This window comes from Dryobates pubescens, chromosome 3, assembly GCF_014839835.1.
Source record: "Dryobates pubescens isolate bDryPub1 chromosome 3, bDryPub1.pri, whole genome shotgun sequence".
NCBI classification, from domain to species: Eukaryota; Metazoa; Chordata; class Aves; order Piciformes; family Picidae; genus Dryobates; species Dryobates pubescens.
Window position 1 is genome coordinate 18,734,650 of NC_071614.1, and position 26,357 is coordinate 18,761,006.

Genomic DNA, 26,357 nt, shown 5'->3' on the forward strand with positions numbered 1-26,357 from the left:
CTGCTCCCTCTTCATGTTCCCATCCCCCCACCCCCCACCCCTTTTTTTTTTTTCTTTCTTTTTTTTTTTTAAGATTTGAGGCTACAGCTTCTAATGGTCAGTTCTGAGTACGTGTCTTGCATTATATGCCGCATTTTGGGCTTGAATTGGTGCAAGTCTTCTCTTTAGAAACTGTTAAATTAGGCTTAAGGAAGCCGTGAGGATGGGAGGGGAGGGGGGGAGTAAAATAAGCACTGAAAAATAATTTAATTTTCTAAACGATCACCTGACACGTGGTGGTTATGTTTTGTGAGGGCAAGTGAAGTGTAATGACAGTGGGACTTGAAAATAAGAATTTACTCTCTGCACCATTCTGTTAGCAAAGAGACAGTGGTTGTCAGGTCGGTTTTAGCTTCTCCTCTTCCCTCCCCCATCACGCAGTGCATGTTTAATTCAGGGTGCCAGAGAATTAGCTGTCACGAAGCACATTCACTCTGCCCTGTGCCAGCCTTACAGGACATGACTCAAAGACTTTAACAGAAGTGATAGCAAACCATCTCTTTATGAGTCTGGTATTTTTCTAAGAGTGCAATTCGGATCTATAGGTGCACCAGGGCACGTGTGCTGTGGCTGCGTGGCTCTCTCTGCACATCCACATGCAAACAGCACACACCCTGTCCCCTTTTTCAGCATTGTTTTACACTACTGCTTGGGTTAAAATGATCTGTCCAACCCACTGGAAGATGTACCCTTTTCTCCTCCTCCTCCATGCAGAGGTGGCTGTGCTGAGAAAAACACTCATATCTGCTCTAAAAACTTCCACAATATCATTGTCCAGGTCCTCTTTCATTATTTGTCTGTTATTTGTCTCTTGCCTTTTGAGGGCTGAGATTTCGGAAGAAGATGGACACTTTGAAGTGGGGAAGGGAGGCTTCGTGTAGAGGCTGAGGAGAAAGGGGATGAATTTACGCTTTCTGCTTTAATTTGAGGCCAAAGCAAACAGAGAAAAAAAAAAAAAAAAAAAAAAAAGAGGAAAGCTCGCCCTTCCTACAAGCCAACCAAACACCACCAGAAGAGTCTCCTGGTGAAATTCTCTCCATTGTCGAAATTGTATGTATATAAGTGTCTCTACCTGTAGGACCTTTGAAAGTACAAAGGACACTATGCACTTTCCCATAGGATCCCACGCAGAATAACAAAGATTTGTAGGAACCTTATAGGCAGAGCTTGAAATTTCCAGAGACGGGACCTCGAATTTAGAAACACCTTCTGTCTCGCTGTCTCTCTGCCTCTGTGTCTCTCTTTTTTCCCTTTCCCTCCCACCCCCTCCTGGTGCACCAGCCCACTGCAAAGCTCAATTGTTCCCTTTCAAACGCAGAGATGGTCTCTGCTCGCCTGCAGAACTGGTCGACTCTTTGCAGTAGAACGTGTCTTTAAAAAAAAGGACAATGCGAAGGAAGGTTTGCCGAGGGGGGGCGGGGGCAGGGGCGAGGTGTAGGGGAAAAAGGTTAAAAATGGTCCAACTCCTCCTCTCCCGTTCCAAACCGAGAGGACTACCGGGGACGCGCACAAATCCAGCTCTGTTTCTAATAGTTCTCAGAAAGTAATGGCTAGTCAAACGTTTGTAGAGAAGGGCTCGCCAAACTCCTTTTTTACCCCCTCTTTTTTCTCTTTCTTTCTTTAATATTTTTTTTCCCCAAAGAAAGAGTGTTTCCAAGTTATAAAATGCACAGCCCAAGTCTGAAGTGTCAAGGCTTTCGAATTAAAATCATTGATCAAAATTTCCTCCTTTGCCCGAATGGGCTTGATGAGAGGCTGGTTCGGTGGTTTAGTGCCTATGAGAGGATAATTTCTAGACATGTAAATAAAATCATACTGCATGCAGGGAAATGCAAAATATCTTGTTGCAAAGGATGAATCACCTCGTGCAGAGGCAACTTATTCTTTATCTTAATACAAATATGATCGAAAATACTCATTACTTTCTTCATTCTATCATCTATCTCTCTTTTTATCTATCTATCTATCTATCTATCTATCTATCTATCTATCTATCTATCTATCTATCTATCTACCTATCTCTCCATCCATCTATCTATCCATCCAGCCAACTACTGAAACAGCAGATATGTGTACTATATAATACATCTATTTGATCAATGTATCTCTTCATATGTATGCATCGACATGTAAATATAATACACAAATAAACACTTACATGCACTCCTATATAAACTGGCCAGGCTTATATGTAAGCCTTCATATGTAACATGCAGCATACATGTGCCTATATACCCAAGAATATATATCATTTACATGCATAAATGTGCCAATTTCTATATGCCTGCACCCGGGAAAAGTTGTATGTTGAGAGATATATGTGTATAAATGCATGGATATGCACGTCCGTGTATGTGCAGCTGCGTAGAGGTATATATCTTTATATGCCTGCATATAAGTCTAAGTCTATATATGTGCATTTATGTATACATATAGTCATATATATGTCTGTAGATCTATGTAACTATGTAACAGATAATGTTTTTTACTATCCGATTGAGGTAGGCTTCTGCAGCCTATTGTTTCAGACAACAGATATAAGTTGCGATGGAAGAGGAACGTCGGATTTGGTGTCTGTCCCCCATTTCCAATTATAGATGGATCATTACAGACAGAGAAGTACTGAGAATCCAGACATCTGCTCTTCACATGAATGCACTCACCTCCTAGAGAACAGCCTGCCATCATGCTCTGGAAACTGGTTGAAAATGTCAAGTATGAAGATATCTACGAGGTGAGTATATACTATGCATACGAGTAAGAGTGTATATGTATATTTAAATATATATCTAGTATATAGATGCGGGCGCGACTATATAATACATATATAGCTCAACATATAGGCAGATAGAGAGACGCATACATCAACACACACAAGTACAGAGACGGGAAACCAAAAGTAAATGCTTAAATGCTTATTTATTTGCATATTTGTATTCAGCATGCCAAGTCCTAAACTTTTTTTTTTCCCACTCTTTTTTTTCTTTTCTTTTTCTTTTCTTTTTTTTTTCTTTCCACGGAAAAGCTGTTTGATGCGATTTAAAACATCAAAGAAATTATCTGGGGGTTGGAATGAGGCAACTTAAAAACGCAAGAGTTTGATTGTTTAGACCTCGAATTAAGTGTAATTCGATTAAATACGGACAAATATCGAGAGGACAAAAAAAAAAAGAGAAACCAAACCGAACTGAAAATAGAAAAGAAACAGAGCTTGGCATTCAGGGACTGAATACAGTTCTTTCTTTTCTTCCTTTCTCTCTCTTTTTTCTTTTTTTCCCCCTTTTTTTAAATTTTACGATTCCAAGCTAAGCGCAACCTGAATTCGGATATATTTTCTTTTGCTTTTTTCCCCCCCTTGTTTTCACTATCGGATGTATTTTTAACGACGTTCTATACCTATATACCAATAGATTAAGATGTGCATGTGTACTCGCATCAATTAAGCGGCACATACATTCTCGCGCGGATGGGATCCCACACACCCAAACTGAGACATTCAAAGGCAGCTCCGCATAGTCCGCAGGCACAAAAAGTTTTGTGCTTTATTCAGACCTCCTCGGTATTTCCAAGGTCAAAAAGCAGACCAAGGTGAGGGGGGGGTGGAGGGGGTGGGAAATAATAAATTAAAACACAGTGCAAAAACCGTGAAACCTTTCTTAAATTCTTCTCGGTTTCCTGTGCCGGATCTCTCACAAACGGGCTCCGTGAATGCATTTCTTGTAAGTTAAGTGACGCGCTGGATTTGCTCCGAAAAGGGGAAAAGGTGTGCAAGGAAAGACGCTCTGAGAAATTTTGGTTCAATTTTTGTTTGTTACTTTGTTTTTTTTAATTTGGGGAAGACATTTGCACGGCGATCGTGGGGAGGAGAGATTATCAGAAGAGCGCAATCCTCCGGTTCCAGCGTGGGGGCTGAGCCGTGGGAAGGCTGCCGGGCGAGGGCTGGGGACCGACCAGGGGACGGTGATCGGCATGGGGAATGGGTAGAGACCGAGGACCGGGCTGAGAACCAGGCAAGGGGCGGACAGGGGCTGGGTACCGGGTAAGGGCTCAGTAGGGACTGGGTACTGGGTAAGGTCTGAACAGGGACTGGGTACTGGACAGGGGCTGGGCAAGTGCATGGTATCCGGCTGGACACCAGGCAGGAACTGGGTACCGGCCAGGGGCTGAACATCGAGCAGGAACTAGGGAGAGACTGAGTACTGGGCGAAGGGACGGTTACTGAGCAAGTTAGCGGGCAGGGGCCAGATAGGTGCTGAGTAGCGGGTTGGGTGCCGGACACGGGACGGGTACCGGGCAGGGGCTGTCGGGAGCACACCCCGAGGAAGTGCCGTCCGGGCCGCGTCGTTCCCAGCCCTGTCGCGCTGCCCGTAGCCCTCCCCTCCGGGAGCGCGATAGCACTTACAGCGGGGAAACTCCCGATTTGAAAAAGCGGAGGAAGAGGCAAAGGGAGGGCACAGCTCTGGTTTTCCACGGCCGGAGAAAGGATGGGAGGGCATCCGCCAGCCGCACGGGAGAAATGTCTCCGCTCCCTAAAGCTGCCGTCAGGCTAATTATCAACCGGCAAACCCCAGCACACACAGAATGAGCGTGTGTGTGCCTGTGTGCCTCTGTCTGTATGTCCCGCCGGCGATCCCCAACCCGCTGAGCCCTCGCTGCTTTTCCCTCCCCATCCCCAGGCACAGCCCTGCCATTGTCTCTGCCCGCAACAGCAGGCGACAAAATATCTCCCGTCCCTGGACAACGAGGTCGGGGAATGTCGGGGGTTTGGGGTAGCTTTTTCCACCCTCCTTTTGAAAGGGATTTTTAAGCCGCTATGCATTTTACAGACACTCGTGCTTCCAGATTACTGTGAGAGAGAAGAGGAGCTGGGGGAGCGGTTGGGTGGGAATTGGCTGCGGGCAGGGTATTCCCTAACTTGGGAGTGTGCTCCAAGACATTTTGTAACGTGAAGCCTTGAAAAAAAAAAAAAGAGAGAGAGAGAGAGAGAGAAAAAGCAGATTTCTTTTTTAAGAGCTGAAGCCCTCTAGATTTATCTCTTTTAAAAGTAAGGGGGGAGGTGGAAAGGGGGGGGGGGGAAGTATTTCTCTTCTTTCCTATTTCGAATTAAGAACACGGTAGTAGATGGGCGTCTCAGCCACTTGAACTGGATCTGGTCTCAAAACAAAAGTGTGTGTGCGTGTGTGCGGGGGGGGGTGGGGTGGGGAGGCTGCTCTGGGAAGTGTGAGTCTATTTAGGAAGGAACGTAAGTTGAACTTTAACAGAAATGGCAGACAGTCCAGTTGAACGGGTTCCTGCAACATCAAAAAGGTTTTATATCGCCCCTGGCTTTGCCTCAAAACTATAAATTTACTATCCTTTAAAATTCACTGCATACATTTCACATTTGGGTGAAAATCGGGAGATATATGCGCATTTTTATTTTTTATTTTTCTTCATATTGAGCGGGAGGAACAGGATTCGGGGGAGGGGGCAGGGGGGGTGCGGAATGTGGAGCCTAACTTAACGCAAATTCAGGCATTTGTTTGGCTATTGCGGATAAAGACAGTCTGTAACACGCACCAGAAGGGCTGAATATCCACTGCACATATAGATTATAGGAACTGCGTGTTTCTTCTTCCATTTCTTTAGAAAAAGAGAAAGGATTAGAAACGCCTCTTTCCCCCTCATTATTTAAAAACAAAACAAAAACACAAGTCCCCTCTCCCCCCACCAAAATCTACAAGAACAAAAGCACCAAAGGCAATCAATTCCTCGTATCAGGAATGTATAATTAAATGGGGGGGGGGGGGGGGGGGGAAGGAAATATGGGGGGTTTTCCCCTTATTCTTTGCCTCTAGCATTGTTTCATCTCACTTCCTTGCTCCAGCTCAGCAGTGCCTACTTTCCTCGTCTTTCCTCCGCTTGAGTTAATTGAAGTTATACCTCTTCCTCGCTAAACTTTCCCCCCCCTCCTTCCTCTCCCTCTCCCCAAACTCTGCCTCTTGCCAGCCCCCCTCGTCTGATTACATCTAGTAATTCTCCACTGAATGAACGTCATTTACAATAGTAGGGGAGCTCTCGAGCTGGCTGCCAGCTTCACGCTCCATTTGGTCCTGCATTCTCCCTTTAAAGTAGTCGTGTAATATTAATAGTCATGAATATCAATTATTATGAGGCGGCGTAGGGAAGGAAAGGGAGGAAGGGGTAGCGGAGCAGTCTGAGCCTAGCCTTGGGTTGAAGAGGATTGTATTTGGGAGCTCAAACGGGGGAGGGAAAAAAAAAAAAAAAGAAAAAAAAAGAAAAAAGGAGGGGAAAAAAAAAAGGAGAGAAACAAAAATAACCAAAACAACAACCAAACCCGGAGAGGGAGGGGTAAATCCTATATGTAGATAGAGGTTTCCAGGCTCGGTTTTGGGGGCATTGGTCTTTTTTTTTTTTTTTTTTTTTTTTTTTTTTTTTTTTGGTCTTTTTTTTTTTTTGATGGATAGACTTCGAAACCTCTCAAGCTGTTCTCCTGTGTCCAACACGTCCCTTTGCAGATCTCCTTGATATTTTTTTTTTCCCCCTCCCTCCAATTATTAGTATTATCGCCATTATTTTCTTTTTAGCTATTACAAGACTTTTTTTATTTCCAGATGTTAGTCCACACCTATTCCGCCATGGTGAGTTTGGATCCACGTTGTACTAGAATTGCATGTTCTCTCTCTCTCTCTCGATCTGTTGTCTCTCTCTCTCTCTCCCTCTCTCTCTCTTTTTAAACGCCTTTGGCTTGGTAATTTAGCACAATAATTGGAGGAGGCTTGCAGCTGCTTCTCCCTTTTTGCATTGTGTGTTCTCCATTCGAGCTTAGGGGAGTTCGGGGGGGGAAAAAAAAAACACAACTTTTTTTTCCCTTCCCTTCCTCTTTTTTTTTTTTTTTTCCCCCCTAAACCATGTGTGCCATTGCTTGTGGGGGTTCGAGATACGCTTTACGGAACAGATATTTTTCTTGTCTGCTTTAGCCTTGCAGCTTCAGCGCGATGGAGTTGCACAAAACTCCTCTCCCACCTTCTCTCTGAAGCCTCCACAAACTTCCTCCCCTCCCCCCCTTCCCCACCACATCCCCCCCACACCCCAAAGACTTTTCGTTGCAATTAACCCCCACGCCATTCTCCGGAATATAATATTAGAAAAGGAGACAAAAGACACTGGAAGTTGCTTCAGAAATCATACCAACTGGATTTGTTCAATACCGATGTTTAATCTTTACTTTATATTTTTTTCCTTTTTTTTTTTTTCTTTCCCTATTTTTTTGAGGGGTGGACTCCCTACAAAGAGCCCCTGTGATTTTTAGTTGTTTTTGTTGTTGTTGTTTGTTTTTTTTTGCCGGGGGGGGTGGTGTTGGGGATTTTTAAGTCCTTTTTCACACAACTTTTAACTCAGAGTCCTCCGAGAAGTGCAACTTTTTTTCTTCTTTTCCTTCTTTTGATCTTTTTCACGTGAAGATGGGCCGGTGATTTTGTGCTTTCAGGACTTTAGCGGAGGGAATCATGTTTGGAAACTGTAGGCGAGACAAGGGGTGGATTGTTTGAAGGGTGGGTAGTTTGAGGGTTCTTAAGTTCTGGGGTTTGGAGATGGGTTGTTGTTTTTTTTTACCTTTAGTGTTATTTGGGGGGGGGGGGGGTCTGTTGGAAGGGTAATCGTATTACTGGATCAGTCACAGATCGTGCATGCATGTGGTGCACTGGTCTTACATTTTTAATTATGACATTTAGCATTTCCCCGTCACATCCTCCCTTCCCCCTTCTTGATACTTACTGGGAATAGATACGATCTGGGCGGGGGGGGGGGGGGGAAACGCTGGAGCATTTTCAACCCGTAGAAGGGGAAGGGGACACACCTGAACCCTGGTTTACAACTATTTACACTTTAATTTCACTTTTTCTGGGGGTGGGTTTGTGCTCCGGTTTCTTTCTTTTCTTTTCTTTTTCTTTTTTTCTTTTTCTTTTTTTTTTTTTCATAAAGGTCCTCTTTTTTTTTGTTGTTTTTATTTCATTCTATTTGTAGGACCGGCATGATGGAGTGCCCAGCCACAGTTCCAGGCTGTCCCAGCTGGGATCCGTCTCCCAGGGACCCTACTCCAGCGCTCCTCCGCTCTCTCACACCCCATCCTCGGATTTCCAGCCGCCTTATTTCCCACCCCCCTACCAGCCTCTTCCTTACCACCAAAGCCAGGACCCTTACTCCCATGTCAATGACCCCTACTCCCTAAACCCATTGCATCAACCCCAGCAGCACCCCTGGGGACAGAGGCAGAGGCAAGAAGTGGGATCAGAAACCGGGTCACTGCTGCCACAGCCTCGGGCCGCCCTGCCCCAGCTCTCGGGACTGGACCCCAGGCGGGACTACCACTCAGTAAGGAGGCCAGATGTCCTTCTACACTCAGCTCACCATGGCCTTGACTCCGGCATGGGGGACAGCCTTTCTCTGCATGGCATCGGACACCCAGGGATGGAGGAGGTCCAGGTAAGGCACCTCGTTTCTTTCTCCCGGGCAAAGCAAATGCCTTCCAGGCTAAAGCCCCCATCCCTCGGCTAGAAATCATCAGTGAGGGTTTTAAAGGAATGTTGGTGTGAGTTAACATCCTTTATGTGTCTGAGGTTATAATTGTGATACTTCAACTCCCTCGCCTTTTTTTTCCCTTCTTCTTATTTTGAAGACATTTTATTTCATTGCTGTCATGCACAGGTCCTGCTTTGTAAACCCTTCCCTGTACGGCATGCCAACAGAGTGCAGGGGGAAGGCAGACAACGCTGCTCTAAATATTCCACGTGTTTCAAAAGCTGGTAAAGTTTAAGGCTGGCTTTTCAAATTCCAGCGATTTCCCATGCAGTCTTAGCCCTCCCCCCACCAGCCAATTTCCTGCATTTCAGGGATTTTGATGAAACTGTCAAATTGCTGCATTTTTCATCCGGAAGGGAGGGAAAATATAAACAAAACCCAAACTAAAAGCAATAACCGGTGATCGGGAACAAGCTCCCCCCATCCCCTCTCCTTTTTCTTTTTAAGCATAGTTCACTACTGCTTTTGATTTTAAATAGTTTTGGCCCCTCTTTTTTGGTAACCAGGTTCAAAACTTAATATTTCCCAGCCTTCTCCCATCCCACGCAAAACTCATCATCACGTGTTATTACCCAAAACCAGAAGGACCTTTAACAGCTTCGGTGCTGGGGTTGTGTTGCACCTTGCTGGTTGCATGGCCAACCAGTGGGGACCCCCAAGGCTGAAGACTTCAGGGACCAGCTCCTGCATTAGGCTTCACTAGTCGGGATTTGAGGATTCCCCTCCATTCCTTTTTTATTTTTTCTCCCGAAATTTCTAGATCTTATACATCGTTTATATATATATATATATATATATATATATATACACTGAGAGGGAGAGACTCGGGATAAATAAAAATAATGATCACTGGATGAGATACAGAATTCAAAGTTACAGGGAGGCTGAAAGTGGAAAAAAAAATAGCCTTGAAAAGGGTCCTAATGAGCATTACAGGAATTAGTGGCAGAGAAGCAGTGGGGGCCGTATTGCATTGGTTTGAGGCTTCTCTAGGGCTTCACGGGAGAACCTCCGAGCTGCGATGGGCTGGGTGCTTTTAGAAATAGAAAGGGTTTCTTCTGCCTGTATTTGCTCCTGCCTCCGAGCTTAGTGGCCGTCGGGTAGCTGGTTTCTGTGGGTTTCCAAGCTTGTATTGAGACTTGGGGGGAAGCCCCTGGCCCCCACAGGCGCGATGCGCAGGACTCATCTCCTGTTCCTGGCTTAGACAAACTGGCGTGCAGGTCAAGGCGAGTTTTATCTCTGTAATCTCAGAAAGGGAATCGTTCTTCCTTCTCTCGACAGCCGATAGTCTTTAAGCACTGTTTGTGCTTTAACGTTTACACTTTCCCCAAAGAAAAGCCGGTGATTGTTGTGCTCTTGTAAGAAAGAGAAGAGGGAAGGAAAGAGTAGGAATGAAATGAAGAGATAATAAAAAGACTAAAGAAAGGAAAGAAGGGGATTTAAAAAGAGAAAGAATGAAGGAAGAGAGATAAAGGAGGGAAAAAATAAGGGAGAAAGAAGGAAAGAGGAAAAGAGGAGAAGAGAAAGAGTGAGGAAGAGAGAAAGGAAATGAAGAAAAAAAGGACCAGCTCAGCTCAAATAAAGCAGCTCTCCCTCCCTTTCCCAATAAAACATCCCTTCAGCACTCGTGAAAGGTGCCTCCCCACTACGGCTCTGAGCCCTGCGGCCACTTGCCGCCCGCTCGCCTGGGGCCAGGGATGGGATGGCTATGGGCCGGGGCAGACAGGACTGTGCGTCAGCGGGGCTGGGGTTCTTGTTTCGGGGTGCTGAGGCTGCAGAAAATGAAACAGGCCTTTTATTTCTAAAAGTTTGGGGCTCGGTCTGAGGGAGGAGGGGAAGAGGGAAAGGAGGGTATCCCAAGGAGAAACACGTGAAGGAAGAAGTGACCAACTGCAAGTTAGTAGAGGCAGGAGGGAAAACAGCCGAGTACTCACTCCTACCTTCATCATTTTCTGTTCTTGTCCTCCCCACTAGTGAGAGGGGAGGCTGAGCATTTTTCCACCCTAATTTTTAATAGGGATTTATTTTAGATTCTAGGGATCCCTTCTAGCCACAGAGGTTCCTATTCAGGTGCTACTTACTCTCCACAAACACGATCGAGAATTTCCAGAAAGGGTTTCAAACAGTTTGTTTATTTTGTTTCTTTTTTTTTTTTTTTTTTAATTAGTCCAAAACGGTTGAAGTAGTATCTAGATAAATAGTTGGCTAAAGATGTGTCTCTTTGCTTTAACTTATGCATGTCTGATCAAATATGTGCCATAGGAATGGCTTGGGCTGACAAGCCAAAATGAGCAGAGAAAGAGAGTGCGTGGCAGCAAGACACAGTGGTTATTTTATAAACACCAAATCCAGGCCATGTGTGAGCCATTGTCCGGGGGTAGAATTAAGTGATTGTAACACGATAGCTCTCTGTTATTGTAAACAGGACGTATTGTATTGCCATAGCTTGCCCTTCTCGAGAGGAATTTTCAATCTGCGATTTACAACCCTCAGACAGGGAACAGAGAAGCCAAGACCTACTTATTGAAAACAAATTTGCATCACCTAATAGGGAATCTGGGAAAAAAAAAAAAAAAAGAACAACAACCACCAAACACCACTGCAATCCCAGTTGTTTTTGCTTTGTTGTTGTTTGTTGTTGTGGTTTGGGTTGTTTTGTCCTTGGGTTTTTTTTGTTTGGTTTTTTTTTTTCCCCAGGCTAGACAGAAGTAGAGTAAAAGATAGGGTAAAGAAAATAAACGGGGGAAAAACCCCACAGATTCATTAGAATCTTTAAAGGAAAACAAAAAGATGAGTCTTCGTATTTTTTCCCTTCTGCTATATCCCCATCTCAGTAAGTTGCATATACACGGTATGCAGGAAGCTCCGTGCTACCAAATTATTGGAGGAGGGAAGGGAGTGTTCCTCTTTAGATTTTCTAAGTATATCTGGAAACTCAGCACCTTTCCCCTCCCTGCACACACACCTCCACTCCTCCTCATTCTCACCACTGTCCCTGCTCCTCTCTGCTAGCTAGAGACACGGCAAGTTAAGTTGCACCAAAACACCCAAGTCTCTTATAAAGTAACCCCTGGTATCACTTTTAACTAAAGAAGTCTAGTAATTAAAAGTCTGAGTTGTTTTTCCACGTTTCCGCATGCAGTCCTAATTAAATCTTTACGATCCTCTCTGTGACTATTAACTGCCAGCATGCTGAGCGAATATCCTGTACAAAAACCCAGCAGGAGGGCGTAATTAGATAGAAAATCAGACAGGAGTCTTCTCATTAACTACAACAACTAACCCACGTTGCTGATGGAGCGAGCGGAGTGCACGCACACACATAAAGCGTGCGCACAAGCCTCGACTCCAGAGATAAGGTGAGATAAGGGGCGGGAGGGGGGAGAGAAGGAAAGATGGCGTTTCATATTTACCTCCAATCCTGTGCCATCGAGGAGCACACACGCTGCACTCCAGCAGGCTGCAGGATTTGTTCATCACCTCTCTCTGGGAGCTGCTCAGGGAAAGGAGGGAAGACTTTGTAATTTTATTTCGTGCCCTTTAGGTATGTAGCCTATTGATTATGAGAGAGAGAGAGGCGCACAGCCATGCACAAACACACAGCATCAGGAGCCACTCTGTGTGAGCTCTCCTTTGAGTTGGGATTCAAGGAAAATGAAAGGAAGGATCTCACTGAAAACATTGTTCCGTCACATTTTTGGAGAGATGTAATTTTCTCCTAAATCATATTCCATCTTGAACGTCCCTGCTGAGCAAAGAGAGAGAGAGAGAGATGGAGATAAGAGCTGACTACGGAGAAGCTCAGCCTCTCGGTGTAGCAAAGATAAAGTTCAAATAATAGGGAAGAAAAATCATTGCTTTACTGTAAAGACATTTTCCTTATCAGGAAAGAAGGGGGAGGGGGGGGAAGTAAAGTAACAATTCCCCAAATATGCAATGACCCGGACAAACTCAAAACCCTGTATGGTAATAAAATAAGATAATAAAGCAAACAAACCCACAGGTCCTCCTTTCCTCTGAAGCCCAGAATTTACCCTCAAACGGAACCTGCAATAATTCCACAAAAAAATTGCTCTTGTGACACCTCTTCTCTCTGGAAGATGATATTTGCTGTGTCTACCGCGGATTCAGTGGTAGTTTTTGTTTGTTTGTGTTCTGTATATCCCACTTACGGTGTTGAGACATGAAACCCCTCTGTCTTCTGTGCTTGTCTTTGTTCTCATCCCTGCTAAAAAAGTTAATGACAGAATAACAGGTGTGCTCCAAACCGGGCTGAAAAGAAAGGGGGGGAAAAAGTGGGGGAAGAGGGAGGAGGAAGGTGGGGGGAGGGGGAATCTTGGGAGACTGTTTCGAAGCAATCAATTTAATAGTTCATAGCTTTGATAATGTATATTCGTACTCCCTCCTTCCCGTCCCCACCAATATAGGACATGGAAGCAACCTCGAGGGCTGTAAATCTCTTTCTGCTTGTGCCCTATATGATGTGGGCGTTGCACTGCGCTCCGCAATGCTCAGGCTTTAATTAAAAGTCCATAATGCAAACTCTTCTATATAAAAAGTAAATGGTCCTTGAATTATTAAGATGTAGCAGGGTTACACAAACAAAACAAAACCAAACAAAAAGAGGGAGGGGGCAGGAAAGGAGAGGGAGAATTTAAGTTGCCCTTAATCGTGTTCATTTGTCATGCGATAGATCTTGCAGATGTTGCCAAACTGCCAGATTTTTCCCAAGGAAGAAATATGTAAAGCTTTATCGAATACAAAGGGATCTGTGTGATATTTCTGTTTTATAAGACAACAAAACCAGCGTTGCATCCCATATGCTTCACACTTCGTTTGGTTTTTTTTATTTATTTATTTTTAATGTCTTTTTTTTTTTTAACAAAAATTTTATTAGAAGGCTATGTAATTTGTAAGAATTTCATTTTCTTGTCCATTTGGGGGAAATAATAGCAATAATAATAATAATGTAAAAGAAAAAAAAAGAAAAAGAAAAAAATATCTCATCCCCATGTGAATTAATATAGATGGAAATAACAGTAACTCCAGTTTGGAATGACATGATTTATGTACGCGATTCTTTAATATCCAGTCAATTTGAATAGTGATGTTTTTATATCCACAGTCAGTTGAAGATGCCAATAACAGCGGTATGAACTTATTGGACCAGTCCGTCATTAAAAAAGGTATGGATTATTCCAACTAGCTAGACGAAGTTTTTACTGCGTAGCAATATCTTCACGATGTGTTTTTACTTTGGGGCAATTAATTTCTCCGGGAAGCAAGAGCACCTGGCAGCGAGGTGAACAATTGATTGGATCGGCAGACAGAGTGGAGGGGGGAAAAAAAGAAGGGTGTGTGAAAGGAAAAGTTTGTATCCTTTCCCTCCCCCGTTCTTCAGAAGATTTAATTACTCAAATGCTTTCTAATGGAGCCTCCCGGTTCAAACGCAGTTTTCACGGGTCCTCTTTTACCCTCGATGGTCCTTGATGGGGACCCCTTGACTTTTAATGGAGGTAGGGGGTTGATTCCCTTTGAGGCCTAAATGCATTTCCCAGGCGAATAAAACGCGAAGAGGAGAGGGGGGAAAAAATGTCTACGGAAAGGCGGCCGCGACTTTTCCCCCCCTTCTGCCAAGGATCCCCCCTTCCCCATGCCCATTTTTTAAACCTTTCTGCATATGCGCACATGATTTAGTGTAACTGCGGGATCACCCCATACTGTTAAAGGGAATGTGATATTAACAAATGTTTGCAGTCTCTTGTACAGCTGTAAGCAAAATAATTAACTAATTAAACTAATTAAATGTAATTACAATAACTCATTTCGGGCGTATTGCAGCTGCTTAATTTTTTTACATTTCTCTGACAGTCACTGGAAGATGCTAGGCGATTAGTGTTGTGTTATGCTGATAGACATTAAACAGATCCCGCGCTGCAAATGTAGGGAAAGCTATCTTTAATTATCTAAGGAGTTTCTATTTCTAGATTCAATTTTAAGTACCAGAGATGAGGCGTAGAAACGCTGTCCCTTATGCTTGCTATCGACAGCATTTATCTCCAGTACCCTATTGTTTGTCAAAGGCGCACAAATACTTTAATGGAGAATAATAAAGCAAAGTAACAGGGCGGGTGTTTATTTAAAACGTGTTCAAGGCAGCATGAGGTCCTCCCGTGTATTTATTTTTTTTCCATTTAAATCCTCTTGTACAGTCTCTCTCTCACACACACACGATCAAGTTCTAGTTATTTGAGGGAGGACAGATGAAAGCTTGAAGATCATTTAACAGCACCATTTATGTCCATCGGCTGAAAAGTCGAAGGTGGTTTTAAGAAACAGAAAACTGATTGCCATTAAAAATAAATAAATTAAACCCGGGGATTTAAAATCTTCGTCCTTTTTTTAACTCGGATTGAATGGTTAGTAGGTTTTGTGCCCAGGGTCTGTAACCTGATGGCTTCTAGTTTTATTTCCCTTTCCCCCCCCCTTCCCGCCCCCCCCCCTTCTCCCGTCCCCGCCCCCACTTGACACCTCATAGAGGATGTTTCCTCTTGGGTGTATTTGATTAATTGGTGCTTGATTTGTGGTCGAGAGGCTTCTTTCTAACATTGCTCCATGATCGCATTTTCCTTTCCTGTTCTTTTAAAAATATGTTTATTTTATTCCCCACCCCCCTAATACTCTTCTGTTAATCATCTAGCCCCAAATACTCCCCTTTTATCTTTTCCTTTTCTTTTTTTCCACCCCTCCCCCCATTCCTCTGTGTCTTTTTCTCCTTAGATGACAAGGACAGCAGAGATGTTCAATGTGCGTGTTGTGGGGTACAGTTCTATAGCGACCAGCGCTAAACCAAGAAAGTTAAACTATGTTTGGTATAGATTTAGGTGTGTTTCTTGTACGTGGGCATTGCAGCTGCTGCCTAAAGAGACACAGTTCCATGCAGGTAGAATTACACGTGCCTATTTGCAGCCATAGCAATAGATACTCTGGGTTTATCCATGATGAAGAGGATATTGGGCACTTTGGAAATTAAGTGACTGAAAAAGATCCCGAGATTCCTCTGCAGCTGTTTTAAAGTCATTGGAGGAGTATTTTCCTGCTTAGAAGTAATGCTGAGCTCTAGGAAACTTTTTCAGCATAAAGGAATGTTGTGAGCTCGGATGCTTTTTTGCACAGCCATTTTCCTGGGTAAGGAGGAAGAGAAATGGGTAATAAACAGTAAGGCACACTTGTGCCAGACAATATTTAATCCTGACGAGAGAATGAGCAAGACAGAGAGGGTTCAGTATCAATTTCACTTTGCTCCCTGCAGTTTGTAGCTGTGAGGATGTGCTTTGAGCTCAGAATAAGTTATTTAAACTCTGCAAGCCCTTGATGTCATAGGCAGATAGGCATTGACTGATTTTTGTGTAGTATATATTCGTTAGATGACAGCTGGGGGGGGAGTCTGTTTCACTGAAACCTACTTTAGCGCCTAAAATGCTTTAATTACATTGTAGGAGGGGGGAAAAAAGAAAGAAAAAGTCAACTGTGATGCGGGCTTGAAGTCTAAACTTAATTATATCATCCAGACTGTGAGTGTCTGTTTCTTTACAGTCTGTGAGGCCTGCTGAGGGAATTGTCTATCTATGCAAAAAGGACTGCAAAAAAAAATATTAAGGAAATTATATAGGGATTAATACACGGCTATCGATTTATCTCACGTATCGATCCCGCACAATAGATTACATATACTCAGTCTCTTGTTATGTTTGCTATCTGAGCTTACTTGACATTTCTGAAGTAATTTAGTTAAGAGGAAATGAGTTGTTCCCAGTAGAGAGAGCAAACGAGTGGAGTGAAGGTAGCCAGCGTGATAAATGGCTCTTTCATTTGGAGATCTCCAGAGCTCGTTTAAGGCTAATTTTCTGTATTAGCCCCCTTTGAGCTATTAATGCAATAGGCAGGGACCGTGGCCCCTCGTCTCTTAGCTGCCCCATTAGAGCGAGCATTAAGCTACCAAGCCTGAACTCTACTGTGGTGGTGAAGGTGGTGAAATAATGAAAGGTGCTTTTTAAACTTTCCTAATCTAAACTGGCAGAGGGTGGTTAATACGATTTGAAGGGGGCTGGTCAATGAACAATCAATAAACTAATAATGAGAAGGATGCGGTACATTAACAGCCTAAAAATCCAACGAGACATTAAAAAATCATCGTTAACTCCTAGCTCCATTAAGATTTGGGTGGTGGAAGTGGGAGGGAGGGAGTTAGATAAATCATCAAGATGATAATAATCAACGAGAGCATTAACACCAGATTCAATTCGGCTTTAAGAGCTTACCGGCTGCACGTTTTGGGGCCTTTCCCTCTCTTTCTGCTAAAATGAAGGGAAGGTTTTCTGTCTGTCAGGAATGAAACATCGGGTCCCTTTTGTCAACTGCTCATCTGAAATTTCCTTGGCACCGTCTCTGGCAAAAGTTGTTCTCCTGTAAAATCTTGCGCGGCCCGAGTCCCGAGTTAATTTTTTGTGACTCTGGGGCACAGTCAGTGACCTTAAAATTATCCTGATGTATTTATTTACTTTCAGCTGTTTCTGACGGTTGCCAGCACCCTCCCATCTGATTTAGCCCGAAAGGCCGTTTTAATCCTAACACCTTAATTCATTGTTCCCTTGCAAACACGCTCTATTATTCATATATTTTTAAAGAAACACATGAAAGGAGATATCTTAACTCTCGATAGTACAGCGTGAGATTCCTTCTCGCCCCTTCCTGAAATATCCGGATAAATGATTAACTGAAAACCACCCTGGCCTCAGCTTTTCAGGTGATAGATCTGGGAATCGCAGATGTTGCATCGCTGCCACTCAGTTTCGTGCTTTTCCCTGGATTACCCATTGAACCTTACGATTCCCTTTAATTGAATGCAAAACAATTTCGAGGGAATACATTTCACTTTGAAATTTAGTCTCGGCTTTCAAGGGAAAGAGATTGCGGTAGAGGAAAGGGAGGACGGAAGAGGAGGAGACGAGAGGGACAGGAATATACACTTTCTGTATTAATTCATTAAAATGAAACTAGGAACCAGGTCTTTTGGTGTCCATGGGTAAGGCAGCGCCCGCGAACTTTCTGGGTTTGGCTATCCAGTCAAACCGAGACGTCAGTTACAACAAAGTCTTGCTGCTGAAATGGACAAAGAACTTTCAGACTCAGTAGGCAGATTAAAAAAAAAAAAGAAAAGAAGAAGAAGAAGAAAAAATTAGGAGACATCTGAAGACAGTTTAATGGCTGATTAGTAATATATTGCTCCATGACGTTTGTTAGTAAGAAATATAGCAAATATTTATTTTGATGAATGTTCGATTGATTTATCAGCATCATATTATTTACCAGGCTTATTGCAGTGATATCCATAGCTTAAAGCCTTGTTGTTCAGCTCTTTTCAGAACATAGGTTTATTTATTTGCACACCTCTAGCGTTACTTAAATACCTCTTGATTTTCATTACCTCTTGTGCCTCTGCATTTGTAAACATTTTCATGCGTTTTTGGAGAGCACCCCCACAGAGAACTACCACCACCCCCCAAAAAACCCCACCACCCAAAAACTCCCAACCCCCTCCCCCCGAGAAAAACCCACCACCAAACCCTAAGACTTAATGTATGCACAGAAAATTGTAAACATGTAAAGAACTGAAAGCTTCACGCTGAGTTTCGCCATGCTCCATTTCCCCACCATTTCCTGCTGTCGTTTTAAAGCGATCTCACTCATCTAGAGATCCCGTTTGCAGGAACAGTATGCTTATAATTACTAACAAATCAAGCGGCTACTGTTGCTCTCCCAGTTTATTGATAAGCTGAAGAGAAATGGAAGGGGGAGAAATGACAAAGAGGCTAGAAGTAACCACAGGGGGAGAAATAGGAAGATAGACAAAAAGAGAGAGAGAAAGGGAAAAAAAAAAAGATAAAGGAAGAGAAAGAGAGAGGAAGAGAAAAAGAGAGACAGACAGAAAGACAAAAAGAGAGAGGAAAAGGAAAAGAGAGAAGAGAAAGAAAGGGAAGTATAGATTTTGGAAGGGGGAATTATGTATTTGTGAGTGCTGTATACACAGCAAACAGAGCTTGGAAGTGAAAGAAAATCGAATAGTCTCTGTTGGGTATAACAAGAGCTAAATGGGATAAAGTTAAAGCTGAAGTGGTAGGGAGGCTGCTTGTGTGCTATTCTGTATTATTTCAGCAGTTATGGCAATCCCTAACTGACTGGGAAAGTTGACATTGGCTAAAAGCATTCTTTGCATTGCAGTTTGTTTACATATATGCAGGGATTTGACATGTGCAGCTGCACACAGGGACGTGTATATCTCTTCACCCACTAAAACCTTCATGTTATATTACCTCTAGTAATGTCTGAGCTCTATCTGGAAAGCTATAGCCATGATAAACATATAGATATGATATAGATAGAGATAATTCATTCCATGGCAAACACTTTTTTGAGGCAGCATTAGGTAATTTACAGGAGATACAGAGTCTAGATAGAATACATCTCTCTGAAGCTATGAAATTGCAATAGATATGCTTACACCGCCTGGTAAGCTTCTAAAATGGGTTTAGAGTTACCAGGCTTCAACTGCTGGGTGTGTTCATATGGTCCTTTTCAGAGAAGCATTGGTAGGAAGTAAAGCTGAGGAGCTCCCAACATAACAGGGAAGGGAGCCAGTCTGCTTCCCAAAAGCAAATTGCAAGGGAAGAGGGGAAAAACCAAACCAAAACAAAAAGCCACTGAGCACGTGAAAATCCATATTTCAAAGGTTAACTAATGTAACGAGTGCTCCAAAAGGCCAAAGCGAGTGGGGTGAGGTACATTTAAGCATCGCACGGGTCCCTCTCTCTTTAGTGAGTTTGGACTAAGATCAGATGGTCGTGGAATTGCTGCCTCTTGTTTAATTTCTCAGTTCACTGGACAGTGACCTGATAAACTGGTCACTAAATATAGCCACTATAAAGGTGTGCTCCAACCACTGATCCCTGTGTTTATCTGAAGCCAGAAATTGCCAGTCATGAAAATCTGTCTGGTAGCTTTAATCTAACTATGTTTAATTATTTTTTTTCTCTCTTGATGCAGTTGAATGATGTTGCAGAACTTAGTGCATGAAATAAGTGATTTATCTATGTATAATGGAGGGAAGAAAGTCTTTTCTCTTTGGCTTCCAGTACTACCTCTGATAACTCAAACGATTCTTTTCCTGTAAAATCAATGGGAGGGGGGAAAAAAAATCCTATTAATAGCAAGAAAAGCAGAAGCCGGCCTCTAACTCTTTTATAACTGTTTCTGTGCTGTTGTCAAACTATTTGAAACTGCCTTTATGAGCTGCATAAAGTGCTCAACTAAAAATAATAGAGAAATAGGAATCCATTTCACTCGCCGATTCCCTGAAGTAAAGCCACTCAAAATAATTTGTTTATACTGGAGACTATATACAAGGCATATGAAGCAATATGTATATCTAAAATCGACATGCCTTTTGGTTTTTAGCTGTTACAGGGCTTTTATTGTGGGGGTCTGGTCTGGCAGTAGGAAATGATCTGTAATAAAAACAGTGAAACACGGTTGTGTCTATTCCATACACTGAGGTTATAAAATTGGCAATTGCCCAGTAGTTAGCACTTGGTAATATATTAGGATACCCGATCTTATTGTTTAGCAGCTCCAGACGACTTAAATATCCCCTCAACCCTAATGGCTTGATTCTGCAGATATGTTGCAAATAAACAGGGTTTTTATGACTTAACTGACATGTATTATAACTACTTAAATAGCTGGCATATGTGCATAATAGAACCCTATTATTTGCCGAATTGGTTTTGCAATTGATTGAGTGGAAACGGGAGACTGTGAAGTAGTATCTGCCCGTCGAGGGTGTGTAATCAATTAGTCTGCTCTTCCAAAACATGCCCGCTGCTCTGTCAGGACTTCACCACCAGCAAACCTCCTCCCCCCACCCCCAGTTTCAGTGTATATTTTCTATAAGGAAACGCGTGTTGCCGCGATTCCGAGAGGAAGCAGCAGTAGCAGCTGTCAGCTCGTATTAACTCCTGCATAAAACATACCTTAAGTATGGTTTGTTATCAATTACTTGCAGAAATGAAACAACTGGGAGAATGCAGTGAGGCTCCCTATAAATTAAAGCGATTGGCTGATTGATTAGAGCACCTGCTGTAAATCATAACAGTTCCACGCAATTATGAGGGGGCCATTTAAGTTCATTTGTAAACAAAATTCATGTCACGGGGGAATTGCTCTCATTTTTAGCTTAACCAGTTTTGGTTGTTTATTTCTGAGTGTGTCTGGTTGCTATTATAGGAATATGCTCGTTATAATGCCCTTGGTTACTCTTAAAATAACCTCACTAGTTTCCCAGAGGAAAAAAAAAAGGGAGAGAGAGAAAGAAAATATTTCGTTTAATGGTGGACAGAATAACATGTTTTTATTTTGCTCGTGTTTCTCTTTATTGTCCTGTTCTGAATTCCCTCTTCCCCCTCCCCAACCTCCCCCCCCCCCCCCCAATAAATACCTTTAAATATATGTTACAGTAACTAGATCAGTTTTATTCAGGGGCAGGAGAGTTCCTACTACTTCACGGACAGCACAATATGATTAGGGTGGTGAAAGCCATGGTTAGACCAGACTTTTTTATTATTTTTTTTTCTCCTGGTGTTCATTTCTTTTTTTTTTTTTTCTGAAGGAAAAGACTCATTTTATTTCATAAACCAGACTTAATAAAAACACAAAGCAATAACAGAGCTGTCTTCTGGTTGCTGTATCCTCCAGCCTTGATACTTATTTAAGACAGCAACTCCCTCCGTGTAGTGAATTTATTCCTGGCTCAGCTTAGCAGTAATGGAGACATTAGCCAAAAAAAAGTAAATGTTCCTCTTTTTTTTTTTCTTTTTTTTTTTTCCCCTCCAGAAAGGCGCTGTCCGTTGTACAAAAGGCATCGGGGGGCTCTGACACAGGCTCAGCCCCGAAAGCTGCCAGGTGCTTGCCAATATGTATTTTATTTCCCAATCAAACCCTGCATAGAGGCTGTACTGCACCACCCTTCTCTCCATCCATCATTCGTGGAGCAGGTGTCTGGATGTTGGGGGAGCAGCATCCTTTAGGTTGCTGGAGGTAGCCAGGGATTCAAAATTCCCTTTCATTTTGCTGTTCCGTGCATGTCAGGGAGACTGTGGTTATCCACTGCTACTTCACGGCATGATGGTTTCTCTCTCACCTCTTCCCCTTTTCTTTCTCCAGTTCCGGTTCCTCCAAAATCTGTTACTTCTTTGATGATGAATAAAGATGGCTTCCTGGGTGGAATTTCAGTCAATACCGGAGAGGTTTTTTGCTCTGTACCCGGCCGCTTGTCTTTGCTTAGTTCAACTTCAAAGTATAAAGTAACTGTGGGAGAAGTTCAAAGGCGCCTTTCTCCTCCCGAGTGTCTGAACGCATCTCTCCTAGGAGGAGTACTTAGAAGGTAAGAGGCATGCCCAACTGTGGGCATCTGTGCATGCGCCAGAACTATTTAGTCGACGGTAAGAATGATTGTCAGTATACATTGATCTTATTTTCATATGTGTGTAATGTTCAGGATAAGGTAAAAAATATGATGTATTCGGACATTGAGATGAAAGAATGGAGACTAGAGGAAGATGTGGCCTTGTGCAGTTTCTATCAAAGAATCTCCAGTGAAGGACCTGAGACAAGAACTATGTCTCTTTTGTACATGCTCCTTCTCCTCACAGTTCTCTCTTAGAAAATGGCAAAATTCAGTGTTATTTGGGGCATGTTGTGGTTAGATGTCGCAGGAGAAACTGAACGTTTCAGGTCCCAATGTATTTCCAAGGATTTCTTAGATGTCCCTCCTCTATATGGCAATAGCAGTAAGGCAATTAACATGCTGTCACACGAGACACTGAAATTAGCAAGGGATTAATAGGCAACCTGTAAGGTAGTAAGTACTTGACTAGGGATAGCCATCAACAGACAGCTTTGAAAGTCAGAAACTTAGTGCTTCATCTAGAACAGGTTAATAGAGGAATTACTCATGGCTGATCCTGATCCTTTGTTGTTTAACGCTTGTGTAAATCACCCACTAATGACCTTAAAATAGTTAGCATAATTGGTGCAGAGGAAAACAAGGAGCAAGGGATAACTTGGAGAGGCCTGGTTGCCGTGATCATATCCACAGAGAGATGGTGAATTCAGATACCAGCAACAAGGATTTAAGTTCCGAGGTCATCAAATGGAACGACTGTCAGGGAGAAAGACTTTTATCTCAGTGACAGTGACTGAAGAACTGTGAATTGTCAGCATGATTTGTCTCTAAGAAAGGTAAGCTAAGGCTCTATCTCTGGTCAGAACAGGGAAGAAGTCATGATATGATATGATATGATATGATATGATATGATATGATATGATATGATATGATATGATATGATATGATATGATATGATATGATGGAAGTAGTTCCCTCAAACCAATGGAAAGCTGAGAGATAATAAGACCTCATTTTACACATGTGAGGTGTACACCAGAATGGAAAATAAAGCATAACTTCAAGGCAAGAACAAATGTTTATAAATTCACCCTGAAAAAGATTCAGATCATATTTAAAAGTTGCTGTCCTTAGAGGAGAAAATAGTAATTGGGCAACGTTAACTCTGAGGTGTTTTAAGAATAAGTTGTTGGGGAGTCTGGGAGGGTGGGAGTGGGGCGGGAGGTTTTAGGGGATGGGGTGTGTTGGTTTGTTGGGGTTCTTTTATGAAAGGAAAAAAAAAATCTGTGACAACGTCAGGGACTTCAGCTCTGTGTCTCGAGTGGAGGAGGAAAGTCCTGCTACATGAAGTCAGTCACCCAAAAATACACGTGAGAATGAAGGGCTCCTAAAATAGATGCTGTTTCACGTGAATGTCTGTAATCTTTGTTCAGTTGTGATTCTTGCCAGGGAGAGCATCAGAGACTTTTTGCTTACAGATGCTAACTTGCCTGCTCGGTTTGTACAACTACAAATGGAGCAGGGAGAAAATATAATTATCAAGGTAAAGAAACATCATCATTGAACTTCAGCGAATTTCTGGCCCAAGCCATGATCACTGGCTGCTGACTTCAATTTCTACCTTGAGTCTAAATTTTAGATAAGGGCAGATGAAGTACAGAAAACTGTGATTCTGCCATCTAGCCCCACTTACTTTGATATAAAATAGTGGGGCGCTAGCCTGGCTTCTCTGTTATTTCTGATTTCCCTTTGCTAAGTACGACTGCTGATTCTTAAAAAAAAAAAAGAAAAAAGAAAGGGAAAAAAAAAAGTGAGTAATAAGTAAGATATAGTTGGGACAAACTCTGATCTTAGGTGCCAAAACTCTCCCTGATTTCGCAGGTGGCAAGATTCATCCCTGGGGCTTTACATATGTATAAGCGTTCGAACAATACCTCTGTATTTCCCACCTATAGCTCACTCATCCTTTTATTGTCCTTATCAGTAACCTCCGACAGATATTCAAATCTCCCTTCAGGCACTCAATTTCCTCTGTATAACGCGCCCTGCCTTTAGGTGAACTCTTCCTCTCAGCATAGCCTTTCCGCACAAGAGCACACTCACACACACGCACGATGTAGTTTAATAAATATTTTCCTCTCTTTCCCTTTATCCACAGGCACACATAGTCTCCCTTCGAGCCTTTTAGACTTCCCCCTCCCCCACCCCCCTCCTTCTTCTTCTCGTTCTGTCTCCTTCCTGGAATAACATGAAGATTTAATTCTCCTCCTCTACCTTTCTGCCCATCTCTTCAGTCCATCTTAATACAAGTTAGCGTCATAAAGTAGGACCCCATTTGCTCTCTGCATCAGAACATTTTCCATTAATTATTGCAATTTGGCATAATTTGATTTCCTTGGATAAAACAGATAGAAAAGTGGGTTCATCTCCACTCCCACCCCTGGGAGAAATTAAGCAAATCTCAGCAAACCCGAGCAGAAGCCAACACCCCCAAAGTCCTTAACGTCGAGTGAAAAATTCTCCCAGGCACCACTAACTCCACAAGACTGAACGTTTCTTCCAGGAACACTGTGAGGTTAATCACGATGTTAATTTCTTTGCAATTCTAGAGCCAAATCGAAAAACGGGGGGAGATCCTTGCGAGAAAGGCTAGAAAAAATCGGTTTGAATTTACCAGCCGGCAGGCGTAAGGCCGCAAATGTCACTTTACTCACGTCCCTGGTGGAAGGTAAGCTGAGGATTGCAGCTCTCTTCACACCCCTGCCTGCTCTGAACTCCTGTCTTGCATTTTACCAGCCTCACCTCCGCAAACACCCTCCCCACCCCTCCCCATCTTTCGGGATCAGGTGGGAAAAGCTTGCAAAGGTGAATTTTAGGGCGGGTTAGGATGAACTTCGTCACGGTTAAGGATCCTGTCCCAAAAGTGAAGTCACTGACTAGAGGATACCTCATGCTGGTTTGTGTATGTGTTTGTGAGTCTAGGTGCGACTCTGCAGGGCAGTCCTTGTCCTCATTTCCAGCCTGTGCTATTCGACTCCGCGTCTGCTACATCCTCCCGATAATCCCCTCCTTCTGAGTTTATTTATGGCAAGTATAGGATGCCCAATGAGGAAAAGTCGTACATTTATATATATGCACATATATATGTTTTATTACTTTAAAGAAATCAGAGTAACTTAAGAGTAGCAGAGGGCGGTTTACCTTAAGGAGCCTAGAACTGAACAAAGAGACAAGTTTTTCCTCAGGAAGGAGAGGGGGACTGAAATTTCACATAATTTCAAGTCAGCTAATGTCATTTTGGTGCTCGGCAGGTTTCTTTGATTTACTGTTACCGTATTGAAAAGTACAATTTAGAGTCACTAATATGTTTAGGATACGTGTGTGAGTGTTTGTGCTAAGAGAAGTTGGCCCTACTCCAAAAACCATAACTGAATAGTATGGATGCAATTATGAATTAAATGTATCTGTATTATACATACACACCGAGAGGCATATAAATAATCCACTTATCTCATCTCCATATAAGTATGCATAAATATTTGTGCCAGATACTAACTTTTCAACTCTTTTGATTGGGTTATGGGAGTGATAAGACTTTACCGCATACAGAGCTGAAGGCAGACTCCCAAAAAGACGGAGGCTGATGGAAGGGAGCTCCTCCTGGTACCTGCATATGCCGAGTGTGGAAAGCACAGCGCAGGTTATGCCTATAGGGCTGAGCTATAAGAGACTTGAAGCGTTTTGGGGATGACAACTGCCCTCTAATACCGGGATTAGGGCAGCTTCACCCTCTCTGCAGGTGTGAGAAGGAGCGCGCACTATTCCCAGCCAAACCAGCTCCTGCTCGAATCTGGGTTGAGACTCACAAGACTGTGAGGCTGTGATCTGTGTTAAGTGTGTGGACATCCCAGGCGGACATCAGCCTCCTCTCCCCTGAGCTCCGCACAAATCAACAGTTTTTCCTTGGGAAATCTCCCTCCTTTTGGGCCAAGCTGCACCTGCTGGAGGCTGAACGTCTCTTCTGCCACCAGCCAGGCTTCAGCGTTCACGGTGTCGTCGGCAACAGAAACGCTACGCCCAGCCCTAGCCGGCCTTACCGGAGCTGTGCCCAGGGCGGGGTTGACAGCGGCGGGGACTCCCCGGGCTGTGTCGGGTGCCTTTCGCTTTCATTAACGGCTTGGTGATTAGCGAGAAGCCTTGGAAAGCAGAAGATGACGTT

The 26,357-nt window shown here is 43.1% G+C and overlaps 1 protein-coding gene across 3 annotated transcripts in view; it reads left to right on the plus strand.

The window, feature by feature from the left end:
- Positions 1-2,544: 2,544 nt before the first annotated feature.
- TFAP2B (transcription factor AP-2 beta) overlaps positions 2,545-26,357 on the plus strand; it is a 31,813-nt gene continuing 8,000 nt past the window's right edge. Inside the window, exons 1-6 of one of the 3 annotated variants that reach the window (XM_054179724.1) lie at positions 2,545-2,773; positions 6,654-6,680; positions 8,065-8,523; positions 13,745-13,805; positions 21,898-22,117; positions 24,748-24,866. In XM_054179724.1, coding sequence (XP_054035699.1) covers positions 2,693-2,773; positions 6,654-6,680; positions 8,065-8,523; positions 13,745-13,805; positions 21,898-22,117; positions 24,748-24,866 — 967 coding nt within the window. In that variant the 5' untranslated portion in view covers positions 2,545-2,692. Of the gene's footprint in view, positions 2,774-6,372; positions 6,391-6,653; positions 6,681-8,064; positions 8,524-13,744; positions 13,806-21,897; positions 22,118-24,747; positions 24,867-26,357 lie in introns of those variants that run through there. The other 2 variants (XM_009905228.2, XM_054179723.1) reach the window with 2 other exon arrangements.